General features: G+C 48.4%; 1 protein-coding gene across 8 annotated transcripts in view; it reads left to right on the top strand.

The window, feature by feature from the left end:
• Window positions 1–22,761, top strand: part of CDH22 (cadherin 22) — a 177,231-nt gene that overhangs the window by 147,909 nt on the left and 6,561 nt on the right. For 7 of the 8 annotated variants that reach the window (XM_038369499.2, XM_043495891.1, XM_043495890.1 and 4 more), the window contains 3 exons: window positions 4,478–4,599; window positions 5,164–5,281; window positions 22,466–22,717. In XM_038369499.2, coding sequence (XP_038225427.1) covers window positions 4,478–4,599; window positions 5,164–5,281; window positions 22,466–22,717 — 492 coding nt within the window. Of the gene's footprint in view, window positions 1–4,477; window positions 4,600–5,163; window positions 5,282–11,275; window positions 11,626–22,465; window positions 22,718–22,761 lie in introns of those variants that run through there. The other variant, XM_038369511.2, reaches the window with a different exon arrangement.

The following is a 22,761-nucleotide window of genomic DNA, read 5'->3' on the forward strand; positions in this document are numbered from 1 at the left end:
CCTTCCCCCCAAAACACCCATCTAATCACCAAAGCAGCAGGTCTGGGTGAGCGGAAGCGATAACAGGAGAGTAGAGAGGGGGGCGAAGTTGGGCTCTGGGGAGAGGGTTTGGGTTCTCAGATAATTATGGAGCTGTGCTCATACTTCTCTCCCCCGGGTACAACTCCATCTGACTCACAGACCAGAGTTAATTTTATCAACAAACAGGCAGCAGGCTCCTGCTTTAACAACAAGCCGTGCTCCCTCCCATGCTGGGCCTCTCCAGAGTTATAACTTCTGGGGAACAAAGGAGCCAGAGAATTAGGGTTTTTCATTTCTGGAAGCAAGTGAAGCGCTTTGGAAGGCATTAGGCCCTCTGGAGTGATTTATAATATTATAAAGAGGAATTAATGTACCTTTAAGGTGCGTACCATGGGGCAGAAACAAACAGGAGCAAATCAGAGCTCCAAGCTACCTACAAGCTAGCACATCCCACATGTATAAAGCTCACACAGCTTATTAGGCAGAGGTAAGTGCAGGAGCTGCCTGGTGCAGCAAGGCACAGAGCTGCTGTTTGGGCTCCAGGGGAGCCAAGCCAGTTCTGCCACTGCCCAGCTCATCATGGAATGAGAGGGTTGGATCAGGCTGTACAAATACATGGATAACACAGTTATATTAGAATATTTATATAGTATCAGCAGAAGCAGGTGGACACCAAGATGAGATCGGCTTGTGATTCTGGCAGACCAGGTGCCAGCTCATGCCAAGGTCCCCGTGTTTCAGCTGAACCCTGACAAATGCATGGGTGGAGTCAGTCCAGCTCACCTGGGTGTTAGTAATGTTAAAACGGGTTGGAAGTATAAGAATGAGTTTAGTGTTTAGACTGTATTGAACGCTGGGGCATTGCTGCCTGCATTAATCTCACTTGAGCGTTTGCATTGTAAGCCGTTGTAACTGTAACTCTCCAGGCAGGAGGGGACATTAACCAGTGTGAAATGCTGGTCTCCAACAGATGTTATGTCCAAAAGGGAAGGCCCAGCAACAACAGATGGACTGAAGTGGAACGTTAGAGAGGACTCGAGAGTTTGCTGTTTACTCTCACCCTGCCCCCCATCTCATGAAGACGAGTCTTGCACGTGAATTCCTCCCGTCAGCTGAGTTTGCAGCTGAAAACAGAGGGGGGGAAGGGAATAAAAACCCCTGACAGGGAGGAACTGGATCTCATTGCTTCTTGGACTCTGCAGACAAGGCATTAGCAAGAGATCCCCAGTGCTCAGCCTGGGTTAGCCCTAAAAGACATCTAGAGCCTGCTTATTATAGAAGCTTCTATTATCTTTGGAAACGTGAGGTGGTAACTCATTTGTGTGTGTGTATTGACCCTTTTATTTACCCTTGGAAATAACTTTCCTTTTCCTTTTGCTATATAATAAACCTCTGTATAGTTTATTAGAGGATTGGCTATGAGCTTGTGGTGTGCAGTTGACCTGGGGTAAGTGACTGGCCCTTTCAGGGTAAAAGCAACCTGAATATTGCTATGATGCATGGTGCAAGCAACCAGCTATCACAATAGTATGCTGCCTAAGTGATAAGATAGTCTGGAGAACCCAAGGGGCCTGCCTGTGACTCCATGTTTAGGCTGTTACAGTCCTTGAGCAGTGTACACTTGGTAATTGGTTGTGGAAATCTATGTGCAGAACTCACAGCCAGTTTTGGAGTCTGTGCCCTGCTTCCTAGCAGTGCCCTGGGGTTGGTACTCATGCTCTGGAGGCACAGCAGCACAGCTGGAAAGAGTTCAACGTGGCATTCGAGGAGTGCTGCATGGCTGCACAAGCTCAGCCAACCCTGGCTGGGGAGGGGCTCAGAGCAGCAACATAAGAACGGCCATACTGGGTCAGATCAAAGGTCCATTTAGCCGAGTGTCCTGTCTTCTGATAGTGGACAATGCCAGGTGCTTCAGAGGGAATGAACAGAACAGGGAATCATCAAGTAACCCATCCTCTTTCGCCCATTCCCAGCCTGTGGCAGACAGAGGCTAGGGACAGCATTCCTGCCCATCCTTGCTGATAGCCATTGATGGACCTATCCTCCATGAACTTACCTAGTTCTTTTCTGAACCCTGTCATGGTCTTAGCCTTCACAACATCCTCTGGCAAAGAGTTCCACAGACTGACTGTGTGTTGTGTGAAAAAACTTCCTTTTGTTTGTTTTAAACCTTCTGCTTATTAATTTCATTTGGTGACCCTGGCTCTTGTGTTATGAGAAGGAGTAAATAACACTTCCTTATTTACTTTCTCTGCACCAGTCATGATTGTATAGACCTCAATCATATCTCCCCTTAGTTGTCTCTTTTCCAAGGTGAAAAGTGCCAGTCTTATTAATCTCTCCTCATACAGAAGCTGTTCCATAACCGTAATCATTTTTGTTGCCCTTTTCTGAACCTTTCAAATTCCAATATTTTTTTTTTGAGATGGGGCAACCACATCTGCGCACAGTATTCAACACACCAGGGTCAGACACTGGACAGGTCCCTGAAGGGGCAGAACCAAAGACCTCTGGAGACTTATCGCCAGCCTGAAATGCAGCTGAACCCTGTTCCCTGTCCACAAACCCCTGTTCTGACATGGGCATTACAGCCTCGGGGCTGGAGCACCAGCTCTTGCAATGACTGACGCTGATGAGGGTCGAGTGAAGCCGAACTGACAGATCTTCCCACTTGTGCATCTGGGTTTCTCTTTGTAAGATGGGAATTGCCCCAGTGTTTAGTTGCTCTGGAAGAATTTTTACATAACACTCCTCTTCTTCCCTTGAGAGGAAGAGTGATGTCTCTGGGAGAGAGAGAGACTGAGCACCTCTTTCCCCCCCCCCCCCACAACCTGGCATGCCCTAGAGACCCCAGTGCTGAGTGAGTGGGGAGTGGAAAGGCCTTTTCTGCCCCTCTTTGGTTCAGCATTTATTTGTAACCCACTTGGAACAGCTGTGAGCTGCTATGGGCTGCGGTGTCAGGCTCTGCCCAGCCTGATCCAGGATTCACAGAATGTAATGGGGAGAAATGCCTCTGCCAGGAGTTTGCATTCTCTTCTCTCAGACTTTGCCCCAGCCATCAGTGCCTCAAATCCCAGTGCTAGATGACTGCAGCGTGCTGGCCCTTGGGCTGCCTTAGAATCTCTCTATCCAGGACGTACATAGCTCCCATCATCATTGTATCTAGGGCCTCCCAAAGATTTAAAAATAGAATTAATGTTAGCAACCTCTCTCTGTCTCCCACTGCCAGTCTGTTGGGAGCACAGCTTGACTAGTTTAGATTGACCAGCATTGATTTTAATAATGTGTTTGTGTATCTATGGGAAGAGCTTACTGGAGGAAAACCGACTCTCAAAGCTGAGTTTTGCATTTAGTTCCTGACCTGGTGAGACTCTTATCCCTTGTGGCAGTGAGTTCCATAGTCCAAGTCTGGCTCCCATAAAGGACATACCTTCTGCACTGACAAGCCTTCCGTTAACAATTAACAGCTTCCTGGTTCCAGTGGAACATAACTGTCATGGAGGTCATGGTCTGAGACATAGGTTATCTCTGAGAGCTAGGTTTAGTCCCTGGACACCATCTGGAAGTGCACTTTCCCCCCCCACCCCGTCCTTTTGAACAGGGCACACTCATGCAGACACATTACCTGTGCCCGGTGTTCTGCACTGGCTGCCAGGTCACACCCAGGGAAGATTCCAGGTGCCAGCGATTATCTACAAACCCATCCTTCCTGTAGAGTTCAAAGTGAACTGGATGCTTCGCCGGCAATGAACACAGGAGCCCTGGGGCCAAGGACCTGGCATTCTAGAGAATGTCCAGGCACGGGCCGGGGAGTGGGGAGCCGCAGGAAGGGAAGGGACTGAATGTGACACGTAGAATGGGGTTTGTTTTTGTATTGATTTGTAACTCTCTCTCTCTCTCCCGTTCCAACTGTACTTTCATTTCAGCTTTATTGAAGTTTCACTGAGGTGATGCCTTCAGCCCTTGATGGTCTAGTCTCACAGACCTCCTCTGCCTATGCCCATATCTGTCAGTGTCAAGAGTGAAGCTTGTGGAAGCTGGCCAGGGGGGAGATCTTCACCATTGGATCAGTGGCAGGTTCTTGCCACTGGAATTCACATGCACCGTAAAAGCTAGCGCTTGCTGAGAGAGGCACCTTATTAGCTGCAGTGCTGCAGTCCCCAGCAGTTGAGTTTCACACATGGAAATTCGGCTGGTGCTGCTGAGGGACACTGTACAGATGCTGCTGAGTTGTGGGGGAAATGTTTGCATCACACTTGAGCTAATCTATGTACCAGGCAGCTGGAAGGTGTGTCAATGATTGTGTTAGAAATCGAATAAATACTTAGGGTGTGTCTCTCCGCACCTGGGGATTCACCTGCACTGACCACAAGGGTTGCTGACAGACAACAAAGAGATGGGATAAGTTCCCTGCTGCTGGCTGAGGACGCTCACCGATGTCATCGTTTTGTTTCAGACAATCATTCTCAGGTGTCTAGAGCATCTCTGCGTATCCGAATCCTGGATGTGAACGACAACCCACCCGAGCTGGCGACGCCGTACGAGGCTGCGGTATGTGAAGATGCCAAGCCCGGCCAGGTAATCAGAACGCCCGGCTCCCAGTCAGCATTGTGCCATGTGCAGTATTTGCGTGTGAAATGTCTGCACTAGGCATGGCACATCCTGACTGGGTGTCTGTGTATCTGGGAAGGGTTCTACAATCTTCCTCCTGAAGCACACGCAGCTGTGAGGTCCATGGTGAGGCCTCAGGGTTAAGGAGTTGGTACTGTTCTCTAACTGTTAAGGTTTGGACAGGACTTCACCCTGCTGGAGTATGACTTTGAGGGGCAATTTTCTTCTCAAAACTACTCTGGTAGCCACTGCTTGTGGAGCTGCAACTGCCTCTCCTTCCAGGAGAGCTGACCTTTCAGGAAGAGAAGGGTGCTGTGTGCCCGGGGGGGAGCAATGCCATTCCCTTCCTGCCCAGCTGCAGGTGCATGGAGGAGGGGCTGTGGAAGTAGCTGAATCTGATGGCACTGGTAAAGGTTTTCCATCTCTCTTGGGGGAGATGCTGCCCATTCCCAGTGCTGCGAGGAGCCCCCAAGCTGAGACCTCTACATCAGCCCCAGGGAAGCATCTCTTACCTCTGGTTTCTTCTTGTAGCTAATTCAGACAATAAGTGTCGTGGACCGTGACGAGCCTCAGAGTGGCCATCGCTTCTACTTCACGCTGGCCCCAGAAGCCACCAACAACCACCACTTTTCTCTGCTGGATATCCAGGGTGAGTCGTCCTCCTTCCCCCTCATCAGTTCCCTTCTGCCCTATTCTCTCTTCCTCTCCAGTTGGCGGCTGCATGGCCTGGGGCCTGTGCCAAGAACAGGAAGCAGGAAAGGCTGGTCACCATGGGAAGTGCTATGTGAGGCAGCAGGCCCCCCGGACTGTTCCTCCCCCACCCCACCCCCAACTGTTCATCTCCAACAGATGCGGATCCAGCCCTTCTCGAGCAGCTGCCTGAGCCACACAGGCCCTTCTTAGGAGCCTGTCCCAGAATTCTTTGCTGGCAAATAGCAGGAGCTTTCACGAGCCTCTGTGCCTGGCTGCTGCAGGCTGCACCTCCCTCCTTCCTAGCTAGCAGATTCTCAACTCCTGTTAGGTGCTCTGTGGCTCTGACATTGGGGGGCCTGTTTTCCTTTCTCAGTCCTGCAGAGGGGGCACAGCCTTCCCATTATGTATATTTGATTTCCCGCACACGCAGGGAAGCAGTCCCCACCTCGAGCAGAGACACGCTGAGCAGAATAGCAGGCCATGCCCCTGGAAAAGATGCACTGGGAGACTGGGGGCTTCACTCACACATTGGGTCTAGGCTACACTAGCACTTTTGTCAGTATAACTTATGTCACTCAGGGATGTGAAAAAACTAAGGCTGTCAAGTGATTAAAAAAATTAATTGTGATTAATCGCATTGTAAAACAATAATAGAATACCATTTATTTAAATATTTTTGGATGTTTTCTACATTTTCAAATATATTGATTTCAGTTACAATACAGAATACAAAGTATACAGTGCTCACTTTATATTTATTTTTATTACAAGTATTTGCACTGTAAAAAAACAAAGGAAATAGTATTTTTCAGTTCACGTAATACAAGTACTGTATTGCAATCTCTTTATCATGAAAGTTGACCTTACAAATGTAGAATTATGTAAAAAAGAAAAACCTGCATTCAAAAATAAAACAATGTAGAATTTTAGAGCCTGCAAGTCCACTCAGTCCTATTTCTTGTTCAGCCAATTGCTCAGACAAACAAATTTGTTTACATTTGCAGGAGATAATGCTGCCTGGTTCTTGTTTACAATGTCACCTGAAAGTGAGAACAGGTATTTGCATGGCCCTTTTGTAGCCGGCATTGCAAGGTATTTATGTGCCAGATGCATTAAAGATTCATATGTCCCTTCATGCTTCAACCACCATTCCAGGGGACATGTGTCCATGCTGATGACAGGTTCTGCTTGATAACAATCCAAAGCAGTGTGGACCGATGAATGTTCATTTTCATTTTCTGAGTCAGATGCCACCAGCAGAAGGTTGATTTTCTTTGGTGGTGTGGGTTCTGTAGTTTCCGCATTGGAGTATTGCTCTCTTAAGACTTCTGAAAGCATGCTCTACACCTTGTCCCTCTCAGATTTTGGAAGGCACTTCAGATTCTTAAACATTGGGTTGAGTGCTGTAGCTATCTTTAGAAATCTCACATTGGTACCTTCTTTGGGTTTTGTCAAATCTGCTGTGAAAGTGTTCTTAAAATGAACATGTGCTGGGTCAGCATCCGAGACTGCTATAACATGAACTATATGGCAGAATGCGGGTAAAACAGAGCAGGGGACATAGAATCATAGAATCATAGAATATCAGGGTTGGAAGGGACCCCAGAAGGTCATCTAGTCCAACCCCCTGCTCAAAGCAGGACCAAGTCCCAGTTAAATCATCCCAGCCAGGGCTTTGTCAAGCCTGACCTTAAAAACCTCTAAGGAAGGAGATTCTACCACCTCCCTAGGTAACGCATTCCAGTGTTTCACCACCCTCTTAGTGAAAAAGTTTTTCCTAATATCCAATCTAAACCTCCCCCATTGCAACTTGAGACCATTACTCCTCGTTCTGTCATCTGCTACCATTGAGAACAGTCTAGAGCCATCCTCTTTGAAACCCCCTTTCAGGTAGTTGAAAGCAGCTATCAAATCCCCCCTCATTCTTCTCTTCTGCAGACTAAACAATCCCAGCTCCCTCAGCCTCTCCTCATAAGTCATGTGCTCTAGACCCCTAATCATTTTTGTTGCCCTTCGCTGTACTCTTTCCAATTTATCCACATCCTTCCTGTAGTGTGGGGCCCAAAACTGGACACAGTACTCCAGATGAGGCCTCACCAGTGTCGAATAGAGGGGAACGATCACGTCCCTCGATCTGCTCGCTATGCCCCTACTTATACATACAGTTCTCCCCCAAGGAGTTCAGTCACAAATTTAACTAAAGCATTATTTTTTTTAACGAACGTCATCAGCATAGAAGCATGTTCTCTGGAATGGTGGCCGAAGCATGAAGGGGCATACGAATGTTTAGCATATCTGGCAGGTAAATACCTTTCAATGTCAGCTACAACAGTGCCATGCGAACAGCTGTTCTCACTTTCTGGTGACGTTGTAAATAAGAAGCAGGCAGCATTATCTCCTGTAAATGTAAACAAATTTGTTTGTCTTAGCGATTGATGGAACAAGAAGTAGGACTGAGCAGACTTGCAGGTTCTAAAGTTTTACATTGTTTGTTTTTGAGTACAGTTATGTAACAAAAAAATCTACATTTGTAAATTGCACTTTCACGACAAAGAGATTGCACTAAAGTACTTGTATGTCGTGAATTGAAAAATACTATTTCTTTTATCATTTTTACAGTGCAAATAGTTATAATAAAAGTAATATACATTTTGATTTCAATTACAACACAGAATACAGTATATATGAAAATGTAGAAAAAATATCCAAAATATTAAATAAATTTCAATTGGTATACTATTGTTTAACAGTGCGTTTAAAACTGTGATTAATCGTGATTCATTTTTTTGAGTTAATCACATGAGTTAACTGCGATTAATCGACAGCCCTAGAAGAAACACACACATGTGACAAGAAAAGGAGTACTTGTGGCACCTTAGAGACTAACAAATTTATTAGAGCATAAGCTTTCGTGAGCTACAGCTCACTTCATCGGAAATGCATCCGATGAAGTGAGCTGTAGCTCACGAAAGCTTATGCTCTAATAAATTTGTTAGTCTCTAAGGTGCCACAAGTACTCCTTTTCTTTTTGCGAATACAGACTAACACGGCTGCTACTCTGAAACGACACATGTGACACTGACAGAAGCACTGGTGAGGACAGTGCTGTATCATTAGGAGATGCTCTCCCATCAGCATAGAGCGGCTACACAAATGATCTTGCAGCGGTACAGCTGTGCTGCTGTAAGCTCGCTTGTGTAAATATGGCCTAAGACTTGTCAGTCTATTGCTTTTTGGAGCGTAAGGAGTTACTAGCTCACGTTACTCTGCCGGTCTGTCCAGTTTTTTATAGCACCTCTGGCACTGGCTACTATTGTTAGTGCTTCGGGGGAGGTGGAAACAACCACAACATGCCTGGCCAATTGTTCAGAGCTGGCAGGAAGAAACCCTGCTTTTGTCTGCAGCTTGTCAGGGTGTGCCCTGAAACAGGAGTCCTTTTCACACTGAGGCTTTGTCTACACTGCCAATTGCACAACAAAATTTTTGTCGTTCACGGGTGCTTAAAAAAAGCCCCTCCCCGCACCCAAGACAAAAGTCTTGCCTCAGCAAATGGCAGTGTAAATGGCTGTTGTTGGCAGGAGGGCTTTCCTGTTGACAAGGTGAACCCAGCTCGTACAGGGTGGAAGTATTTTGTTGGCAAAAGTGCGGACAAACAGTGTTTACGCTTCCTGACTTTTAGCAACACAGCTGTATAGTGTAGACAAAGCCTTAGTCTACAGCCAGGTCTACACTACAAACTTCTGCTGGCTTAGCTCTGTTGGCTGGAGTGTGAAGAGATGCGATCCCTGATAGACAGAGTGGTGCTGACAAAGCCTCTTGCAGTTATACTAGCAAAACTGTGCTTTTACTAGTGTAGCTTATTTCGCTCGGGGGACTGGAGTAGGCTACACTGGCAAAAGGGCAGCTCTGTCCACACTAGGAGTGTTTTGCTGGGGTAGTAAGTCAGAATAGCTACACTGGCAAAGCTAATGTCAACCTGGTCTTAGCCTGCAAACCTCCCAGCACTGTTAATAGTCTGCCAGAGTAACTGACTCAAGGGGCCTCCTACGGCATGGGTTCCACCTGCTCCCTCTGTAATGCACTAAGGGCTTGTCTGCGCTTACATTTTATAGCGCTCTAACTTGCTGGATCGGGGGGTGAAAAATCACCCCCGAGTGCAGCAAGTGTGAGCACTTTAAAGCGCTAGTGTAGACAGGCTCCGAGCGCTGGGAGTCGCTCTCCCAGCATTCGGGGCTAATCCCTTCATGGAGCTGGATTACCAGGAGCGCTGGGAGAGCTCTCTCTCGGCGCTTGCGCGCGACCATACTCGCACTTCAGAGCGCTGCCGCGGGAGCGTTCCCGCAGCAGCGCTTTGAAGTTTCCAGTGTAGCCATGCCCTAAGGAGCATTTTCTTTCATTGGGTCTAACTGTGCTGCTCTGTCACGTCATCTCAGCAAGCGTCTCTGAGGAGGGCTTGGTCAGTTGATGATTCAGAATCTCTCTGTCAGTCCCTGCTAACTCCTCTCTCCTGCAGGCCCAGTAACTCCGGCACTCATGCTTCTTGCCACCTATTCAATCATGCCATTTGGCTAACCCTCCACTGCCCTTCTCAGGACTCAGATCATAGAATATCAGGGTTGGAAAGGACCTCAGGAGGTCATCTAGGCCAACCCCCTGCTCAAAGAAGGACCAATCCCCAATTTTTGCCCCGATCTCTAAATGGCCCCCTCAAGGATTGAACTCACAACCCTGGATACACGTCCTGCCTTCTGCCATTCTGAGTGTTCATTTTTGGTTCTCATGCACTGAATAGAGTGGGGATGGGAAGGGCCAGGGCCAGCAGGGCTGTAATGTTGTTGGACCTGGTCTCAGCAGATCTGGGATCTTGTTGATAGTTAAGGTCTTATATACTGTTGATTTGGCATTAAACACTATGAGCATCACATCCCTGTATATGCCTGGGGAGATGCACTCTGGAGTGGTGGAGGATGCTGCCTGGTATCAGATCAAGTTTCCTATTGGTTGACTGACATTTCTGTGAGTCCAACTGTGAATTGTAGGTGGATCTGAGGGATACCTGCCACATTGCTGGTTCAGCTAGGAACCCAAGTGTCTTAAAACCCTTCTACTAAACATTTACCTTCCATTTACCCCCTGAAGCTCACCCACTAGCCAAAGGCACCATGTTGGAGGGTGACGAAACAAAAGGTAAAGAAAGTTTTCAAAAAGTGAAGCCACCTCCATTTTTGCAGCCTTCATCTCCCCATAACTTGATCCAGTTTGCCTTCCAGAAGAACTCTGTCCCCTCCTAAAATCCTGTCTATGACATTTCAGGCAGATTGGTTTGGTTTTGGCCTAGTTCAGAGCATCAAAATCCCGGATGCAATTAAAAGCTTCACTCTTAACTGTGGAGAAGCTGATGTCTCTTCACCGTATGTTAAATAACACTGGTCCAATTACTGACACGAGGTAACCCTCAATTAACCTCTCTCCACTCTTGGGGCAGCTATTCATGGAGTCTCTTTATTTTTTTTTATCATCTAACCAGGTTTTAATCCTCCACAAGATTTTGCCCCATGCCCTATGTTATTTTCCTTCATAGCCTCTTATGAGGGACCTTATCAAAAACTTTTTGAACTCCAAGTAAATTATATCCACCTGTGTCTTTTACTTCATTAATGTCTTCCAATTGTTCTGACAGGTCTGAGAGGCAGGATTCCCCCCCCAGGAGCCAGGGCTGTTTGACCCAGTCAGGTTACAATTATCTAAGCGCATTCCCTGATAGGAGGTTGCTCTGTAGCTCCCAGCATCCGCCATGGCCCTTTGCTGCATTAGTGATTTTTCAACCTCATTTTCATGAGTATAAATATTTCAGATGATCAGAGCTTAGCAAAAGCTACCTTCTTCCCACAGACAGTGTGTGGGCATTTGTGCTCCATGTTCATGCTGCTCTGGGCTTCTCCACCAACAGGCTTCATACCAAGAGGAACCCGGGAATTCAGGAAGCCCTGAACATGCTTGCACACGGCTCCTTCTCCAGACTCTATGCTCTGATACTGCAAGGGATTGCTGATTCCTCAGAGAGCACGATGAGGCTCACTCTGCATGAGCAAATTAATCTTCCATGCTGAGTGACCCCGAAAATTTCCTTGTGGCATCTCACTAAACAAGGAGTAAAAGCCAGCGTCACCCAGCACACCTCTGCCTTGGTTGGAAACAAGCTTTAATTGCAGGGCTTGTTCCGAGGGCTGCTGGAGACCTTGGTATATGTGTCGCTGAACAATGGCTTATTAAATAATAAGAACAGGAATCTGCTGGTGGATGTATTATTACTGCAGTCTTTCACTCTGTCTCCCCTCCTTTGCTTCTATCCAATTCCCCCTCTTCACACCCCCCCCCACCGCAATCTAATTTCCCCAGCACTCTCTTCTTTAGTTCCCTTCCAGTCCTGCTCATTCCCTTGCTAAAGCCTCCTTCAGTTTCTCTCTCCCCCTTCTTGCCATCTCTCTCTCCCGGGCTCAGCCCCTCTTGCACTCTGTCTCCTTCTCTATATAAATATCAGTGGTGACAAACTGCTACCCACCAGCCCATCTGTTTCTTTGTACAAATTTGTAGCCCGTTTTGAAACGTGATTTATAAATATTGCTTCTGCAGCCAAGGAGTGACACTGATGGATGTCAGCACAGATGGATTCACTAAGCTCTTGGTTAAATCTTTTTGCACCTACTTCTCTCACTTCCTGTTAGGCAGCAGAAAGCAACATCAGGAGCGTAACTCATCCTCTCAGCATGACAGGGACCAAAATCCTCTCAGGAAATGTTCTCCATCTTTGACCCTGTATAAGAGTTTGTCAGGCTGAGCAGAAAGGCTCCTGGCAGAGACAGTGGGATTTTGATGAGGGACTGGATGGGATTTGGAGGCTGTGGTCAGCAGAGCATTAGATTTTCAGCTCTTAGAAAGTAACATTTGTTTGCACGCACCAAATACCAAATTGTCCCACTGGCAGCAGAATGCGAAGGTGTTGTCCCTAGCTGCAAGTGGGGATCGGCATGCCTCTATTCTAATAGCTGAGAGAAGCTTCCAGGGATCCTACAGGGATGTGCTAGAACTGAGAACTGCTGGGATATGCCTACACCTAATATGGTAGGGGAAGGATGGAAGGTGGCCACTGGGCCATAGCATCTAACCCTGTTAAAATTGCCTGTGGCAGCACGATGGCTCCTGGGCCGCCTCCTGCCATCCCCAGAGCCAGCTCACCCTTGGGCGTTCAGGCAGGAGGTTGCTCTCTCTAGTTAGCCAGAACAGTGGTTTGGCCATAGTCCCCAAATGGGCATGGCTAGTGATCAGTGACCCCAGACAGCATCCAGCAGAGAAGAGAGGGCATGCAGGAGACATTACGGCCAGTGGCCATGGATGGGAGAGCGCCCGACCATGCAGCACTCATAGAGTCAGAATGATAAAAGCCTTGTCAGGGCCCAGCCCAGCCTATCCCTCAGAGGCCAGGGTCTGTCCCTGCCATCCTGTCCCCCGGGGGCCAGGCAGAGCTGCACTCTGCAGTCCATTTTCTAGGGCTCTCTCCAGCATGCATTCAATGGCCCAAGTGATGGCACTCCCTCTTGGGGTTCTCTGACACACAGGGCTTGTCTGCACTGTGCCGCAGCATGGCCTACGGGGCCAATGGGATAAGAGGGTGTGAACCACGAGCAAAGGGCTGACATAAGCAAAGGAAAATGGAGTCTGAATCTGGCTATGTCTATGCTGCGCCACAGGGGTGTGAACTGCTGGGCACACCACAGCGTGACACTGTTTGAACAAGGGTGCCGTTAACATGAAGAAGGTATTGTTTATTTTGTGTCTGCAGCATCCACACGGCGCAGTTAGAGCTCAGCACTTTGGTGTGCTGTGTAAGTGACTCTCCCGCCCCCCGCGTCGTCTGTGCTGTGGGGCAGCCGTGCAGTGTAATCATCACATCACCTCAGGCTCCATTTTCCTTTACTGCTGTCACCCTTTGCTCCTAGTTTACACCCCTTTGTCCCGCTCTGATCAGTTCTCCACGCCGCTTCCTGGCGGGCTCGTTTACTCTCTTAGCAGAGCTGCCGGTTCTCATTACCGGCTCTGCGAGGCACGCTCAGCAATGTTCCTCTTTCATCCTTATTCGGCCCCTCCAGCCCTCTTGGTATTTTTGTTGCCTTTCTCTGAACGTTCCAATTAATCAGCATCATTCTGGAACTGAGGTGCCCAGCCCTGAACGCAAGATCCTGGAGCCATCTCGCCAGCCCTTCACAGAGAGGGACAATCAGCTCCCTGCTGAGATGCGATACCTCTGCAAGTGCAGCCCCACGTTGCCCACAGTACCCACCTGCACTTCCCAACATGTGGAGCAAGTGCAGTGGGATGACAGCAGACTGGAGAGAAGAGGCCACTCTGAGCCATGCTGTGCTAGAAGGAGTTTGAAACCGGCTCTGGGACTTCATCATTGCAGCGCAGCCACTGACAGTACCCGCTGTTCTTGTTCTGCCGCACCAGAAACACAAGCCAGAAAGTGCAGAAGCTCCAGCGTTTTACCATCAGGCCCCACTTTCATATGGTAAATGAGCTGTCAGCCCCACCATCCCATGCTCCAGAGCCAGCATTCATTGAATCCCTAGTGCTGAATCTGGGCTGCTAATCCACCTCCAGCTGGAACAGCGGGCAAAGCCCCCCGCCACCCTCCCTGGAGGCTCCAGGCTGCTGGGCCCCACTGGAGGGCACTGAGAGCATGCTGTCCATGCTTCAGCCCATGGAGACTGAAGAAGTCACCGAGGAGCTCCCTGCTTGGGACACAGATGCTAGGGCTGGTCTGGAATCTCACTGGGGTCCAGCCAGCCATGAGCTTGATCTATGAGGGTGTGAATAAAAAAGTGAGAGAAGAGCCATGTCCCCACAGACACAGCCTGCCCCACCCAGGGTCCAGGACTTGCCATGGGACATGTCCCTTCTCCCCCTCCCCAAGGCGTGTGGCCCTACCCCCAGACACAACCCACCAAGGGGCCTTTTAAATAAGGACCCTGATTAATATTTCCACTCCCCCTGCCCTCTCCACACTCACTGCTTCATACACACCCACTCTGCCACTCCTACTCTGTTGCTAAGATCAACCCAGCTTCCTTGACTTAGCCCTGGCTGCCTTCCAAAAATGCTGATGCTTCTCTTGATCAGAGAAAGAAAGGGCCTAAAGCGAGAGCCAGTAGGGGACCATTTGCTTTGGCTGACTTACAGCTCATCCTGTCTGTGAGAGCCAGGGGTTTTGGTAATGGTTCCCTCGTTTGTGTCCGCAGGGCTCACCCTGCTTTGCTGTCACTTTTCCTGAGTGTTCACTTACTCATTTTTTGCATCTTTACTGCTGAGCTGCAAAACCATGAGTCGGGGCAGAGCTCATTGAACGCTTACTCACATTCTGTGCCAGTTTCACAGCTGCTTCTTTGTTGTGTTGTTGTTACCCAGTCCCCATACAAGCTCCTATCCCACAGGACTTTCAGAGCCCCTCCTGACAAAGCCACATGGGCCCTGTTCTTCTAACGCCGCAGAGTGAGCCTGCTTCACCCATAGCATCATCTGCTAGTGCTATGTTGAAAGATGAAGTTTTGAAGTGAACCTTTCCAGTTGTGCAGCATTGTTCTACAATCCTCGCAGTGTCACAGCCAGTGGGTGGCCATGTCCAGAAGAAAGCAGAACAACAATCGAGACACCGAAAGGCAGATATAGAATGGAAAAAGCTGACTTTCTCCCCCGTCCAGTCTGTGGCCTTCCAAATGTTGTCATCATCCTAGGACTCCTGCCTTGCCTCTGCTGGCTCTGCCTGGCCTGAGCAAATTGATTAGAGAAGCATTATGGCCAAAAATCATATTCCCCAAGAAATACTAACTGCAGTGGAAGGGAGAGTAGAGGGAATCTCATCTCAGCAGCCTGGAAAGTCTGGTAGATAATACAGAGTGATACACGGAGCCTACCGACTCCAAAGCTTTGGGGGCTAGACAAGCAGATGTCTCAACTCTCTAAAGGTCTAATTAAGAGCAACATAATGGATGGAATGATGGAAGACTTGGAAATCTTAACAATCAGGATTCTAGGAATGCCTGAAGATAGAAGTAATAGATACTCCAGCTCCAGTGGAGATTCTTTTACCCACTCTACATGACACTCTGATGTGACAGAGAGGGAAAGGGAGCACTTCATCCCCACCCAGGCAAAGAAAAAGGCAACGGGACCAGAGCAGTAATGATGCCTGAAGCTCATAGAAATGTTGTGTAAGGAAGAAGTAAAATGCAAACAATGAAGAATTCTTTCCCACCAGACCCGAGTCCTGCCACAGAAGTTAGAGAAGGGAATTTTATTCCTTTCAGAGAAACCTTTAAGGAAGAGGGAAGCTACAACTGCAGTATGAAGTACGCCCACTGAACTGGGAGTTATATACGGTAAAAAGTCTGCATGTCCTGGGATGCTAAAGCTGTGGAACAGCTGTTGCTTATTCTGGCCCGGCGAGTGCAGGAGGAGCAAGGATATGAAAATCCAGCCTGGAGATTTGATTGCTCTCATCTGCTTTCTTTTTTCTCCTATTTTAGATTAACTTATGTAAAAAGAGCTATTGCTGCCATCAGCAGAGTCTGTTTGCAGAAAGACTCTGAGAGACGTAACTGTTTCACTATACCTGGTTATGACATAGGCATCCCTGTGAATAGCTTGTGTTCCCAAACTTTCCTGTTCTGTACCAGTAACAAGGGCTGGGTTCTGGACACTTTGTTCACGCAGGTTTCGGCCCTGTTTTATTAGTCTGGTCCTCAAGGTGACTGAGACATGGACAGGAAATAGCAGGGGACTCTCTCTGGAAAAGTGATGTGGCATATGTGGGAAGAAATTGCCCAGGTGATTAGTAGGAGGACAGTATGTGGTAATCTGGGGACAGCACAGAAGGGAAGCGCTTGAAATGTAAGATGGTAGCGGGGAAAAAAGATGGTTTGTGGACTTCACAAGCGGAGAATGAGGCTTGCAAGAGTACTGCCTAGCACATGCTAGGCAGCAAACCTGTGCAAGCATGGAAGAGCCCCAAATACTTCACCATATAGATAACCCCATTGTCACCTCAAAGTTGAAAAGCTGTGGACCAAGAAGATAATTTTGACCCTTGTGGTGGCTTTGGGACTACACTCACAATGATTATCTGCACCACAACACTGGTGGGATGGTACCTGCTGAGAGAACACTGCCCTCTGCTCCAGGCATCTCAATTCTGCAAAGGAATTAGCAAATATGAGGATGTTCAGTGAAGAGCCATTACAAAGATGATGACAATGGGGCCGGAGGAGAGGACTGACCAGTGAAGACAGCAGGATACATCTGACTATTTGGCTATGCAACAGCTTAAGGAGAGGGGCCAGGAGAACAGTCTACAAATTGCTGAAGGACATAAACATCAAGCAAGGAGAGAAGGAGGGGATGTGGGGTTAGGTATGGGATTAAACTGAGCAAAGGAAAATGTAGGCTGAATATCTGGGAAAAGTGCCTAATGCTGAAGCTCTCAGACTGTCTAACCAGTAGCCCAGCATTGGCTTGGTGATGAGCTAAATGAACTACCAGAAGAAGAACTATCTTCTTCTTTTGTTATAGCCATGAGAATCTGTGGGTCTCCTCTCTGGATCCGGTGCTTGCTTAGCCCTGCTCAGGGAGAGAAAATGTTGTTAGGCAGTTTGAAATAAAGAGTTTTGTATTCTTTTAATTTTGTCTCACTCTCTGCCATTGAGTTATGTGTGTCTGTGGAAGTTCTCCGACCCCTCTATGGGCTGTGCCTTTCTGAAAGTGGAGCTCGGCCAGGCAGCTGCCTGACAGTCCGTGTGATATTTAAGTGTTGTTGCCTGCTTTTGTTTTGACTTTGTGGACAGGACAATCAAAATTTTCCTCTTTCCTTCCGTGGGGGTTTGGATGGACGCTGCATGTGTCGTTCCATCAATATCAGAGCTGAAGTTAGTAGCTGCCTTTCACTGAGGGACTCGCACATATTTCTTTCAGAGTAGCAGCCGTGTTAGTCTGTATCCGCAAAAAGAAAAGGAGTCCTTGTGGCCAGCAGGAGAGTGTGGGGGGGGGGGAACCTTTTGTAGTGATAATCAAGGTGGGCCATTTCCAGCAGTTGACAAGAACATCTGAGGAACAGTGTGTGTGGGGGGGGGGTGGGAATTACACAAAGTAAAACTATTTCTCCATGTTTATTCTCCCCCCCCACCCCTGTTTTTCAGACGTTCTTGTCAACTGCTGGAAATGGCCAACCTTGAATATCACTACAAAAGGATTTCCCCCTCCCCCTCCTCCTGCTGGTAATAGCCCACCTTACCTGATCACTCTTCTTACAGTGTGTATGGTAGCACCCATTGTTCCATGTTCTCTGTGTATATAAATCTCCCCACTGTATTTTCCACTGAATGCATCCGATGAAGTGAGCTGTAGCTCATGAAAGCTTATGCTCAAATAAATTTGTTAGTCTCTAAGGTGCCACAAGTACTCCTTTTCTTATTACCTGTATGGTTTGCATAACAATAAACAAAACTTCTCAGCTCGTGGCGGCTCCTCAGCATTTACTCCTACAGACAGGCTGCTGCTTCCTCTCACAGCATCTCCCGCCTCTGAGAGATGTCGCTTTCCGTCCCATTCATGAAATATGTTTTATCAGGCGACCCCAGAAACTGAGAGTACATCTACACTGCGGCACTGAGTCTTTGAGCCCTGGTCAATTAACAAGGCTCCTGGTATTTGGGCTGTGGGGCTATAAAATAGCAGTGTGGGCATTCGGGCTAAGATTGGAACCCCAGGCTCTGAGACCCACCCCCTCATGCGATCTCAGAGCCCAGCTCCAGCCTGAGTTCCAAGGTCTGCACTACAATTTAATAGCCCTGCAGCCCAAGCCAGTTGATCCAGACCAGCCGTGGGTTTTCATTGCAGTGTAAACGTACCCTGAGGCTGGCCGTCCCACAAGAGCAACATCTTGAGAATTACAAAGCTCATGGCACATGAGTCACAAAGGGTATGTCTACACTACAATAAGAGACCTGTTGCTCGACCACGGCCACTGATCCAGCTTGCGGGACTCAATTGCAGTGAGACCTCCCCCACCTTGTCACTCTCATGGACACGTTGACATCATATCCTAGGGGAAATTATAATATGTTGAAACATGGTTAAAAAATCAGTATCTGTTTGTGTGGTGTCTATTCAAAGGAATCCCTTTGAATGCTGGCCCTGTCTGAGTTCAGAATAACGGCAGCATTATGGCATGTGCTGTATTGGGTAACTAGCTAATCTGTTGCCCTGTGTTTCGCATTCTGAGTGAGAGCAAGCTCTTTAAAGCAGGTTCTGTATTCTAAGGCGACGAGGAGATGCGTTTTTTCCTGTTTCCCAAATGCTGGACTACCCAGGTGCCAAAGCCTCTGGCTCCCCTGACAATGTCTGCAGTGCAGTTATCCGCTGGTAATACAGAAAACTGTGGCAAACTGATAACAGGGGGGCAATCTCCCTGAAGAAAGGGAAAATGCCAGGTGAATGGCATCAAAGTTTTGTGTTGGCCATTTTTAAACATAAAGGAGATATACACAATGTGCTTATTATCCCCCACTTAAGCTGATGTCACATGCTATGAAGGTGTGGTAGAAGACTTTTGAAAAGCATTTCTGTGGAATGGTTTAAATTTGGAACAGTTCATATGGATTCATGTCGGGAAGGAGCATATCTAATTTCGAATTTATGCTACAAATACTCATGGAGAAGTTCAGAGAAAAGAGACAGCAGCTGGGTATGGTCTTTGTGAACCTGGAAAAGGCGTATGATTGTGTACCAACAAAAATAGCCTGGTGGAGTTCGCAAGAGCCAGTGTGTCAGAAGGCTAATTTTGTCTTACCCCGGGTATGTACAATGGTTGGACTGGCCTGGTCCAAACTAACAGGGGCCACAGCAGAGAATGTCCAGCAAATACTGGAGCTCAGGGGTCAGCGTTGCACCCTTTTAGTTTGTGCCTGACATGATGTGTTCAATGAGAAGATAGGAAGGGAGCTAGCTGCTTGGGAACATGCTGTTCGCTGAGGACTCAGAGATGTGTGCGGAAGCTTGTGAGACACTACAAGCCAACTTTGAACAGTGGCAATGTAGTTGTGAGTGGGCTGGGATTAGAGTGAAGGCTGGTAAGACTGAGGCTGTGCTAACTGCAGGAGGAGGACTCACCATAAAGGACAGCACAGGCTGATTGCCTAGAAGCGTGAAAGTATTTAAATACTGGGGTCAATGGTTGCTGCTGATGGTGTCCTCCTGAATGATACTCAGAACAAAACCAAAGCTGCGTGGTGCGCGTGGTGGGAGCTGACCCCAGTTCTCTGTGACAAAAAGATATCAAGAAAGTTAAAAGGCAGAGTGTATAAAACTGTAATTCAGCCCATCGTAATGTACTGAACAGAGACTTGGGCACCCCAAGAAAGGAAATCAGTATGTCTCCACAATGAAAATTAAGATGTTGACATGGTCCGATGAAGTGAGCTGTAGCTCACGAAAGCTTATGCTCTAATAAATTTGTTAGTCTCTAAGGTGCCACAAATACTGCTTTTCTTTTTGTGAATACAGACTAACACGGCTGCTACTCTGAAACCTAGTTGAACACTGTGACAGGAAATGAAATGAGGTTGTTAGGGGCCTAGCGCAGGTTGCTTCTGTTAAGGACAAGTTGCGGGATGTGAGGCTAGGCTATGAGATGTGAGAGCTAGATTGGTAAGCTGGCTCTTGTAATTATTGTGGATGGAAGACGACCACGGGGGCAACCAGCCTGCACAACAACCGGGAGTATGAGCCTGAGTTGTGGAAAAAGGCTATAAATGTCACCTGCCCTCAACAGGGAAGTGACGAGAGAGGAGCAGAATATCCCAAGAAGTGCCAGAAGGGAAGCTGTACTACTGCTTCCAGCATTGGTGTATTTAGTCAATAAAAACCTCATAATGTACCTGAGGCTGCTGCAGAGTCTGACTCAGGAGGCCAAGTCCTGGAAAACAGGGGCCTTACACAAAGTATGTGTGACTAAGTGATGGCTGTGACACACATCAGGAGCCTAATTGTAAATTCCGTGACCCCAGTTCTTGGGTGTGACCGAACTGCTCCGAACAGGACCTTGCTCCACCTTTGCGGCTCCAATAGTCCCTGGTATAAGTTAGAGCAGCCTTGGCTTCTCCAGCCTCTACCTAAGCAAAGAGCTATTCCAGCATCCCAAGAATAGCTGGTGCATTGAGACATTGCCTCATTTCCCCCAACTACTCCCAGGCCTGCAAAGGGGGAGCAGTAGTGCCACTAGACCAGCTCTATGCAACTCAAGAATTCCTGCTACTCTGGGGCAGTTCCCATGGGGCCAAATTCTCTCGTTTCTGGCCCCATTGCACCGCTGGATCAGGATGAAAATCGGCCCTTGGCTGCTGGTGGGTTTTGCCCTCACCATAATGTTCTCTGCCCATTGGTTTGTTTCCATTGTGCTCCTCTTGCTCTTTCACAACTTCTCTAAGGCCTGTCCTGATCTCCTGGTTATAGGCCTTTCCCATGCCCACAGCTCCATGGACTCCTGACTTCCTGGGCTTTGCATGGCCAGCACATGGTCCCTGACGTGCCCAGCATGCTGCCCCATCAGTGACTTCTCAGCCCACTCTGCTCCCAGTCCATATGCCAGTTTCCATAATGGCAGGTGGCACAACAGCCACAGTTAGACCAGATGTCTTTGCCGATCAAAAAGCTGATTGATACAGAAAGGGGCCAGGCCAGCATACATCAGCAGGCCACCCTGCTGTCAGTGGGCTATTTACATTTTAGTGAAGAGGGCAGGCAGATTCAGCAGCCACTTCTGAAAATTTGGTTACCATTCTTCCATTGATAGTGCTGGTCCTCCTCCGGTATTTCCGTTCTGCTGCTTTCCCATGGTGAGGACTGTCCAGCAGTGGGGAAAGGCAGCCATGCGGTCCCTCATCCCCTTTCCCCAGTCCTATTGCTCCAGATAGCTTGACTTATGGGCCAGAGTCACTCTCCCAGTTTCCAGGCCAATGTCAGTGCCCAGTATGCAGCTGGTGTTATAGCATCTGGCTGCTCTTTGCCTGGGGGTTGGTTGTTACTCTATGTTCTTCTCGGTATGGATTGTATTTTTTAAATATTGTTAAAGCACCTTGAGGCTGGGGTGGCAGAAGAGATGACAGGCTGGAAGCTTACAAAGAGTTCCTCCTGCCCTTTAGGAAGTTCAGAGGAGGCCCCGAAGCACTTCTGAACCTCAGACTAAGACTAGGTCTGCTCTAGAAATTGTTCTGGGGAAGTTCTTTGGCCTGTGTTACGCAGAAGGTCAGACTAGACGATCACAGTGGCCCCTTCTGGCCTTGGAATCTCTGAATAGCCCTGGCCCATGGCTCCAGGTGCATGTTGACAGATGGAGACAAGGAAAACATTGTTTCAAACTGCAGCTATCCTTCTGTGAGTCCTGCCTGGCGAAGGGGCTGAGCTAGTTGGCCCAAGAGCTGCGTCTCTGGTCCTATGCTGTCTTTGATCCCCTCTCAGTGTCTGAGGCCTTGTAGCTTGCTCCATGAGAACCTCGTCAGGGATACTGGAGCGATCAGAAGATTTTCTGAAAATGTTTGTGCTTCCTCTGTGTTCCTTGTGCTATTTATCTGAGTGTTTGATACCCAAGTCCTGCAGCTGTCTCCCATCTCCCTCTGTCACCATTCGTCTCTCTTTTGTGCCATGCACTTGGTTTGGGGGGCTGCCCCTGCTCATGGTGCCAGACTGCCACAGGCCACTGGGCTTGTGTGGGAATTCAGGCAAACCAGACTCCTGGGCCATATTTTCAGTGCAGTCTGAAGAAGCCAGCCCCTGCGGGGACTTTTCATGCCAGCTGGGTGCATAGGCACCTGCTATACATGTGTGAGAATACATGCCAGGCCCACTGCTGGATTGGAGGCATTGCTGCTTTTTCCAATGGCAGAGCCAGAGGAAGCATGGGAGGAGCAGCATGGTGAGGAGGGCGGTTGGGGTGGCATGTTTGTCTCATGCTGGCAGTAAGGGGCCGGGGCGGTTTGGTGAAGCTCTCTGTGGGCACTGGCAGTAACACTGCCTGTGGGTTTCTTGCTCTCTCCAGACAACACGGCCGCAGTGCACACGCAGAGAGTGGGCTTTAACCGCCAGGAGCAGGACATTTACTTCCTTCCCATTCTGGTGGTGGACAGTGGGCCTCCCGCCCTGAGCAGCACGGGGACTCTGACCATCCGGGTGTGTGGTTGTGACAGCACAGGGGCCATCCAGACCTGTAACAGCACAGCCTATGCCATGTCTGCAACGCTGAGCCCTGGAGCTCTCATCGCACTCTTGGTTTGCATCCTCATCCTGATTGGTGAGTGTCCCAGCCTACTTCTCTTTAGTCGTGTGCTTCCTCTC

This window comes from Dermochelys coriacea, chromosome 13 (assembly GCF_009764565.3).
Source record: "Dermochelys coriacea isolate rDerCor1 chromosome 13, rDerCor1.pri.v4, whole genome shotgun sequence".
NCBI lineage: Eukaryota > Metazoa > Chordata > Testudines > Dermochelyidae > Dermochelys > Dermochelys coriacea.